At 40.2% G+C, this 9118-nt stretch overlaps 2 protein-coding genes across 2 annotated transcripts; both read left to right on the top strand.

Moving 5' to 3' along the window:
- The first annotated feature begins 3157 nt into the window (after positions 1-3157).
- On the top strand, positions 3158-5223 carry LOC123191670 (uncharacterized). Its single transcript, XM_044604323.1, has 5 exons — positions 3158-3421; positions 3509-3707; positions 3788-3904; positions 4559-4621; positions 5206-5223. The coding sequence occupies exons 1-5, from the start codon at positions 3195-3197 to the stop codon at positions 5221-5223; spliced, it is 624 nt and encodes a 207-aa protein (XP_044460258.1). The 5' UTR covers positions 3158-3194.
- Positions 5224-6677: 1454 nt separating this feature from the next.
- On the top strand, positions 6678-8388 carry LOC123191669 (uncharacterized). The gene is made up of 5 exons (XM_044604322.1): positions 6678-7138; positions 7216-7455; positions 7547-7609; positions 7689-8045; positions 8327-8388. The coding sequence occupies exons 1-5, from the start codon at positions 6682-6684 to the stop codon at positions 8386-8388; spliced, it is 1179 nt and encodes a 392-aa protein (XP_044460257.1). The 5' UTR covers positions 6678-6681.
- The last annotated feature ends 730 nt before the right edge of the window (positions 8389-9118 follow it).

Below are 9118 nucleotides of genomic sequence, written 5' to 3'. Positions count from 1 at the left end.
GGAAGTGAACACGGTGTTGGAGTAATGCTTGTCGTAGGTTGCTATAGGATCACTTCTTGATCATAGTTCTTTGTTCGTGCTTTGCCTTCTCTTCTCGCTCTCTTTTGCGAACAGGATAGCCACCATATATGCTAGTCGCTTGCTGCAGCTCCACTTATTACCTTGCCTTACCTATAAGCTTAAATAGTCTTGATCGCGAGGGTGCGAGATTGTCGAGTCCCCGTGACTCATAGTTTACTTCCAAAACCAGATGCAGGGACCGATGATACCGTTCCAGACGATGCGCTTGAGCTCAAGTGGGAGTTCGATGAAGACTCTCGTCGTTACTATGTGTCTTTCCCAGATGATCAGTAGTGGTGCCCAGTTGGGGCGATCGGGGACCGTGTCGCATGTTGGGGTTGATCTTTTATTTTGGTACCGTAGTCAGACCATGAGTGTATTGGATGATTGTAATGTTATTCATGTATTTGTGTGATGTGGTGAGTGTAAGCCAACTATGTATCCTTTCCCCTTTTATTTATTTACATGGGTTGTTGTGAAGATTACCTTACTTGCAACATTGCTTTCAATGCGGTTATGCCTCTAAGTCGTGCTTCGACACGTAGGAGATATAGCCGCATCGAGGGCGTTACTCCTTCCACCATATCATCCGCAAAACCACCATAACCTTCCGCAACCTAACCCATTTTGCTCCATTTAGCATTTGTGGTTGTTTGAGTGGTGACTTGAGTCTCCTAAGGTGTTTCGGCTACTTAGGGACGGTTGCTTCTTCATCATCCATGACCACCACTTCCACATTGCCATCTCCGCTACCACCATTTGACTTTTGTCCGTGAGATTTTGAGTTCGCGGTTTTTCTATTTCCTAAGGTGTTTCGGCTACTTAGGGACGAGTCTCCATCATCTTGGTATCTACATCAAGAACACCGCCACTCACCATCTTCAAGGACGGTAACCTCGACGACACCATTGTACATTCCCCCTTGCAATTGCATTGATAGCCCCTAGCCCATTTTGCGTCACTTGCCTATCGAGATAGCCATTTGAGTATTGCCGGCAACGTTACTTGTGCACATTAGTGATCTACACCTCCCATTGCACACATACCATATCATATTGGTATCATACCATCTCGTGTGCCTCAAGTTTGTTCCCGCATATACACAATCGCTATCTTGGTTTGTACATTTCGCAAAGTGGCCATATAAAAAAAGAAGAGAAAGAGCAAAGAGCTTGTAAGCAATAGCCATAGCATCTTACCACATTGCATATAAGATTGTCATATCCGATCATCTTGGATCATCTTGAGAAGAACAACGGGAACATCATACACATAGCATACTTGGGATAGAAAGCTCATACATTTTGCATCTTATAGGTTGTGCACAAGTGTCGTATCCGCCTATTGAGCAATCGTGCTAGCGTCTCTCTTGAGTTGTGCAACACGAGCGTTTTCCGTGGGTTCCACATTTTGTGCTCATTCCTTGGTTGCACGACCCCATTTATCTATCCGTGTGTTTGTTTCCGTGTGCCACATATTGCTATTGGTCTACTTGTTTCACTTGCGAATTTGTGGATCTTTTCCAACATTATTGACTCTTGCTAACATTTGCATCAAATTTTTGTGCCACTATCCTCACTGAGCTCCACCATAAGCCTTATTTGTGTAGGTGTGAGAATTGACAAGATCTGGTACCAATTGTGCTATTTCCTTGATACATTATTGAGTGATCATTGATCCATTTTCAACATTGGATACGGTACATTGGTCTAGTTCTTTCCTTTCTTCCACTCATATTTGCACGAGTCTTGTGATGGATAGGCAAGGCATTTCATCTCCGGTCTTCGACAACAACGACGGCGTGAACAACTACATCACCAAAGCATCCATCTTCGGACTACAACACGAAATGCAAGGCGCACAATCTACCTTGCGAGAACACCTCGATAACCTCGCCATTAACATTCGCCACTCCGAAGCAAGGAAAAGGGACTACATCGACAACAAGCTTTCCGCACAAAAGGAGGAGCAAGATGCAAGGATGGAGGAGATTCGGACCTTGTTGATCAACCGTTATTCCCCTTCATCATCCTCAAGGTGGCGACGTTCAAGTCAGAAGTCTTCGGAGCGCAAAAATGATGCAAGAGCAAGGCGTCCACGTCCACATCTCCATGGCCACCACCATCATGTTCGTGATCCACATCGTCATGAAGGGCAAGTCACCTCCAAGCATCATGTGCACGACAACGACGAACGACATCTACTACGAGCTCAAGTACGACAACGACACCATCAACATGAAGATGCTCGCCAAGAGCAAATTCACAAGTCCCAACAAGCCCTACTTCATGCCAAGTCCAAGCTTCATGAGCATAAGAGAAGACCGCGAGACGAGCACCACCAAGACGGAGCTACGGCTACAACAACCACTTCGGCATCTTCGCCAAGTGCTATCAAGGCATCTTCGCCTTTGGACGTACGGTGATGCGGAGCATCCCACGACCATCCCCATGGATGCCACCTCAACTATCCAAGCTCCAAGTGGACCCATGACAAGGGCTAGGGCACGTGCTATTCAATCCGAGGTGACATCACTCCTACTTGAGTTTCCCCCTCTTCAAGTGAGACATGGCTACTGCCTAAGTCCGAGATACTATGTGTCATCAGGTACAATGCTCAAGACTCGGAGCCGAGGACTGTAGAAGAAGAGACAGGCATCAACACTCTGGACAGCCCGGAACCTCCGGCCAGAGCCCGAAACTTCCGGCCACCGGACCTTCCGGCCGACCCGGAGCTTACGGCCGCCGATGACTTCAACCAGCCCAGGCGTGCCAACTCTCGGGTTAGCCCAGACGGGAGTACAATTTCATTTGGATCTTCTTAAAAGTCAGAACTTGATTAAGGACGATTGGAAAGACGTTGATCTTACTGAATGGAAGATCACAGAACAGTTACAAAATCCAATTCAAAAAGACAGTTCTTCTTGCGGTTTATTTATGGTCAAATTTATGGAATATTTCACCGGATGTACACTATCCTACCCAATTACACAGGTATATATCTTTTATATTTGGTAAAAGCATGTTAATTTTTAAAATGTACTAATAATTGTTCGTTTTGCACAGGAAATGATTACTTCTTTTAGGTTTAAGTTAGCCAGCATAATATTATGTTGGAAAACAAACACTGCATCAATGACTACAATCGTTGAAGAAAGTGACGATGACAATAAGGGAGGTCATGATGATGTTCAAATATTGGAAAGTGTAGATGATATTAAAAAAACAAAACAAAAAATCCCATTATCTGTTGAAAATAAATATAGATCACTAATATCTATTCTTTCTAATATGAGCATGCATGAGTTAACAGGTGCACTCTGTAACTTCATTAAATCAATCAAATACACCGAGATTTTAGAGTAAGTCCTTTCACATTGGTAGTGCAGTTGTACAATATCTTACTTATTTTCTTAATGGTTTATTTACGGAATTTTTACCACTATCAGGAAAGTATGGATCCAAAGTTCAAATCCATATCCAATTAGCTTGTCTCTCGGAAAGCTACAAGGAATGCTACAGGATGATTTACCCATGGATCGAGATTGCTTTAATTTGGTCATACGGAAGATTATGTTTGATGACATCCAAACGGCACAAAAAACAAAACAATTGATAACAAAGCATTATGTTGACATGAAATTTTGGGTATGTTTTTATATTCATTATTTTTTTTCTATATTCTAATTTTTTAATCACCTTTTTAACCAATTATGTTTGTGTTCTAGATGACTACTGATTTTGGACGACACCCAAAATTCCGCAAAAAGTTAGACGTGGAGCAACTAGCAAATTCTGTTCGCAGTTGGCCTGGTATCAAATATAATGTTTCAACATGCAAATCGGTAAGAACACTTCTATATACTTTAGACCACAAGATTTTTATTGCATCTAATATGTAGCCTATTTCAGATTCATATTCCAATACAATCCAACTGTGATTTCATTCTATTCACATTGGACAAAGATACCAGAACAGTCTACATTTTGGACCCTACTCCTATTAATCCCTTGTACCAATGCAACCCACTCGCAAAATATGTGGAAAAAATTATATGGATTGCCAAACACTTACCGAAAGCAATGTCAAAAGCATGCCCTGGATGTAGATGGAACGAAAATATTCTCCTATGGCATCAAAAAATCCTAGATGATATTCCAGTTTACAACAGGTATTTTTTAAGAGATGAGTACTGTATACGGAGTACTTTTTGTTTTTATTATGTATACAATATTAATTACTAACATATGTATTCTTATATACAAGGGAACTGTCCGGTTATCTTGTTCCCATGTTCATGTCCACATGGGAAGATGAAAGACCACATTTGCCATTTTTAAAGGTAAATATCGCGACCGTACAGATCATAAATATTATAATTACAAATTCGATTCTAATGTCATTCGTTTACAAAAAATTATGGATGTATAGGATGGATATGATCTCAGAAAACTAATTTTGGGCCAACTGCTAACATTCAAGGACAATGAATGTGAAGATAACATGCCTGACGGTGTACTTGAATTCATCAGTTGTATCAGGAAAATCCAATGTAAAACTGGTATGTAAAATAGTATGATTCGTAAGATTACATAATAAAAAATTAGTTTCACAAGATTGATTACTTAGTTGTGCTAACTCCAATTTGCTCAAACGGGACGTGCGTGCTATTTCTAAAAAAAGAAGCTTCTGTATTGGCCAGCATCCCCGGTGGTAGTTTTAGATATCCAGCAAATGAAGGGCGTCTCATAATCCGAGCAGTTGGGTCAATTACATATAGTTGGTTGTAAATGACTTCCAGTTTCTAGCTTATAACGGAATCTAGACATGTACTCTTTAACAATATTCTGTTCATGATGGTGGACATATGTATTGGTTGAAATTATCAAGTTGATTACTGGCAGTTGCGGTGCTCTTATTATTTTATTTCCACAAATATGTTCCCCTCAATCTTCCTGCTGGTTTGTCTGTGCTTCCGCTGGATGATGCTCTGTTTAGGCATTGTGCAAAATAAATATAAGTAAAAGAAGTGCCAGATGAGAATACTGTGATCATTGAACTTTTATTTAAACCCCGCAAAGCTTGTTGCAAATCATCAAGCGTCTAAACTTTATGTGAGTTGGTATTTGCAAACTGAATTTTCAGATGATTGGTGGCAAATGAAATGTGTTTGGAAATGATAACGTTTCTTGCTGCCTCAAGGTTCTACGGTTTTGCTAGGAAAGAACCACATGCACATTAATAACTATGGTACGCAAATTCATTGAAGGTATCGATAAACTCATCCAGGTCGCGCGAGAGAAGAGAATTATTTGTTTAATATTCCCTCTGTAAAGAAATATAAGAGCGTTAGGATCGGTAAAGTAGTATATTTCTTTACGGAGGGAGTACGCTACATGCATGATGGTGCTCAAGATGTGCCTCCATGTATGTGACATGGCTTTAGCTTTAAGATTAGCCAAGCTGTTTTTCTTTTCTTTCTGAATGATTGCCCAGGCAAGGGTAGGAGCTCGGCCATTTCATATTGTAATTCTTCTTAGAACTGTCTAGGTAATTTTAACAATGAATGTATTTATTGAAAGCTATATGCATGGCTTTAACTCTTCGGTGAGGTATTCCGTTAAATCAAATGGAACCCTCTTCGATTAATTTTCACTGTCACGTGGTCTTCGACAATGGGATCCTCTCTCTCCCTTTATTACTCCCATCAAGATATGTAGAAGAGGCCCGGGCATCTCACATCTTTTATTTGTAGATGATACTATGTGGAAACAGATTACTAGATCGCACGTGTAAGAGGAAAACAATCTAATATAAAGTACAGTACGTACTACCCAGCTTACGACGCCCAGACAGAAAAAAAGTAAAGCAACTTAGAACAAATGTCAAAGCTTACTCAGTTTGGACGCCCAGACAGAAAAAGGTAAATTTATAACAAATCTCAAAACATACCACAACCTACTGGATTGGACGTGGAAGAGAAAATACAATCAGAAGCATACACCAACTTGGACTCGGACATGGAAAACATACACCAACTTGGACTCGGACATGGAACCAATCGCGAACCATACACCAACTCGGACTGGCAAAGGTTCTATACTAATATAAATACCCAGCTCTCAGAGATTGAACGCCCAGAGAAAAAAGTGCCACCAGCTTAGTACACGCCAAGCAATCTCCAAGCTACAGCGCCAACCAAAACAAAGGAGCCGTCAAGTATGTTCCTTGTCTCCAGTTTTCGTTCTTCCCAATGAATTCTTGAATCTCACACATGGTATTTGATACTCATCAGTCCTAAAAAAATGCAAAAATCAACCATGAGATGTAGGATTAAGAGAACTGATTTTTACATACATAAATTTTCTTTTTCATAACAAAAGCAATATTACCTATGTTTGATGTCCAGTAAAAAAATACCATGTTTCATGCATCTCACATGCCAGGATGCTCATCCGATACATATTGACTTCACATTCCAGGCCAGTCTAGCAACAAATTATCTTGTATTGCATTAAAAAAAAATTCTTTCCATCCTGCAGGAAAACATTTGGACCATAATCACAAATAATGGATGCTAAGGAAAAAAGAAGAAAGAGGGACAGAGAGCGGTATGAACGCATGACCGATGAAGAAAGGCATGAGAAACTCAAAAAACGCCGTGAAGCCTATCAACGAAACAAAGTATCAGGAAAGACACCAGAACAGAAGGCGGCAAAATGTGCACAAGAAAAAAAAAGATATGCAAATATGCAAACAGAAAAGAAGAAAGCAAGAATGGAACAAATTGAAGCTCACCCTCAATTGAAACGCAACACACCATCCAAAGATTCAATAGCAATGGAGAACCCTGAATATCTCGCAACTGAACAGGAGGAGAGCACTTCTACATTTACTGTAAAACACAGGGATCATGTGGCAGCGGGAGAAAGGCAAGCGTTGCTACACCGTCGTAACGAAGAATTCACAAGAAGACGTAAGCAAGCTATTTCCGTATCATCAAAAGAAGATGAATCCATGACGGAAACCTGCAACGAAAACACTCAGCCTCTAGAGCAGCCACAAGTCATGACTTACGGTAATAATCTCGATTTTATACTTGCATTCCAAGTAAATATAAATCTGTCTGTACAACTAACCATCTATTTTGGACAGACATCCCCTCCTCAATGTTTCCAAGCATCAGAGAAACAGATACACCGACACAATCATTATACAATGATGATCACAGTAAAGTAACTATGTGGAAGGACATCCCCTGCACAATGCTTCCAATAATCAAAGAAGTGCATGCACGAATACAATCACTATGCAATGATGGAATCATATATGAGCAAGAAGAAACCATTAAAGAAATAGATGCGGCAGCAAAATCAATGTGCAACGAGGATCAAGGTAAGGTTATCAATTTCATATATGTTCTTTGGCAATTCAAACAAATATATATATATATATATATATATATAAATAAAATTTTACAACACAGGTAATGATGGAGTAATATTTGAAGAAGACACAGACGAAGATGAATACATGTTCACCGGTGAAGGTATGCTTAATACAATTAAAATAAATTTGCAACATTACAATACTACTTACTAAATTTAATATGCTGTATATTAAATCAGAGTGGGGCAGAGAAGTGGAAATTGAAATCATAGAAGGCGAGGAAGACCTCAACCCTGATCCATATGATCTTGTCTACGGCAACATACCAACAAGCACAAACGTGCTCGAAAAAGAAGAAGATTGTTGTTTCTGCCATGCAACCAAATTCAAGTATGAAAGTCAGGGATTATGCTGCAAAAAAGGACAGATAAGACTAGCCAATCCAAATACACCACCGGAACTAATGAGGCTTTGGACAAGCAACGACTCTGATGCAAGACATTTTCGGCAAAATATAAGATTTTTCAATGGGCATTTCTCGTTTACTACACTATACTACCAGCTCCACAGAGACACAACAGACATGCGAACGGCCGGTATTTACACCTTTCGAGCACATGGTCAAATATATCACAACATACACTCATTTGGTAATAGTCACTCAGATCCAAAGCATCTGGAACTATATTTCTACGACGATGATCCAAGCTTAGAGCATCGATACCGTCGTTGCCGTGAGGAAATGTACGAGCAAGACAAGCATGTGATTGCAATAATAACAGATATCCTACGCGGTAACCCGTACTCTCAACAGTTTAGGAGTTTGGGACAAGCCCAAAACCTTGAGGACTACAGACTGACCTTGAACCTTGACCAGAGATTGGACCAAAGAACATACAACGAGCCAATCAATTCGGAGGTAGCTGCAGTGTGGATTGAAGGAAATGAAAGAAGAGATACTTATGACAGAAATGTAATATTACATGGGAACAACAACGAAAAAGAGCACATTCTATCATATTACGGGTGCTATGATCCGTTATCGTATCCTCTATTCTTTCCAAGAGCTGAACTGGGTTGGCATAGGAAAATCCCGAAGAGGGAAACACGAGAGGAAGATATTGGTGCTGAAAATATCAGTAATGACGATGACCCAGGTAAAAAAATTCAAATACTATTAGATAAAAATTCAATTTTCATATACTACCACCTATGCAACTAACTTTTTATGTTGCAATATTTGCACAGATTCGGCCAATGGCCTATGGGTAACAATGAAAGAATACTACTGCTATAAATTCCATACACGACCAGGCATATTCAACCCAATTTTGCATGGCGGACGCCTTTTCCAGCAGTTTGCTGTAGATACATACATCAAGATTGAAAGCTCCAGACTGGATTACATCTGGCATAATCAAAAGAAAATAAGGGCTGACCTATACTAAGGCCTTCTAGACAGCATTCAAGCTGGAGAACAGAATGGAGATGCGGTTGGAAAACGGAGAGTACTTGCCTCGTCATTTATTGGAGGACCACGAGATAAACTTCGTCGATATCTCGACGCTATGGCTTTAGTTAGAAAATATGGTAAGCCAGACGTATTCCTAACAATGACCTGCAACCCCAACTGGGAGGAGATAACACGTGAACTAGAGAACGGACAAAC

The sequence above is a fragment of the Triticum aestivum genome, chromosome 2A (assembly GCF_018294505.1).
Source record: "Triticum aestivum cultivar Chinese Spring chromosome 2A, IWGSC CS RefSeq v2.1, whole genome shotgun sequence".
NCBI classification, from domain to species: Eukaryota; Viridiplantae; Streptophyta; class Magnoliopsida; order Poales; family Poaceae; genus Triticum; species Triticum aestivum.
Note: the sequence above shows the minus strand (reverse complement) of the source record. Positions and strands in the feature narration are given on the sequence as shown.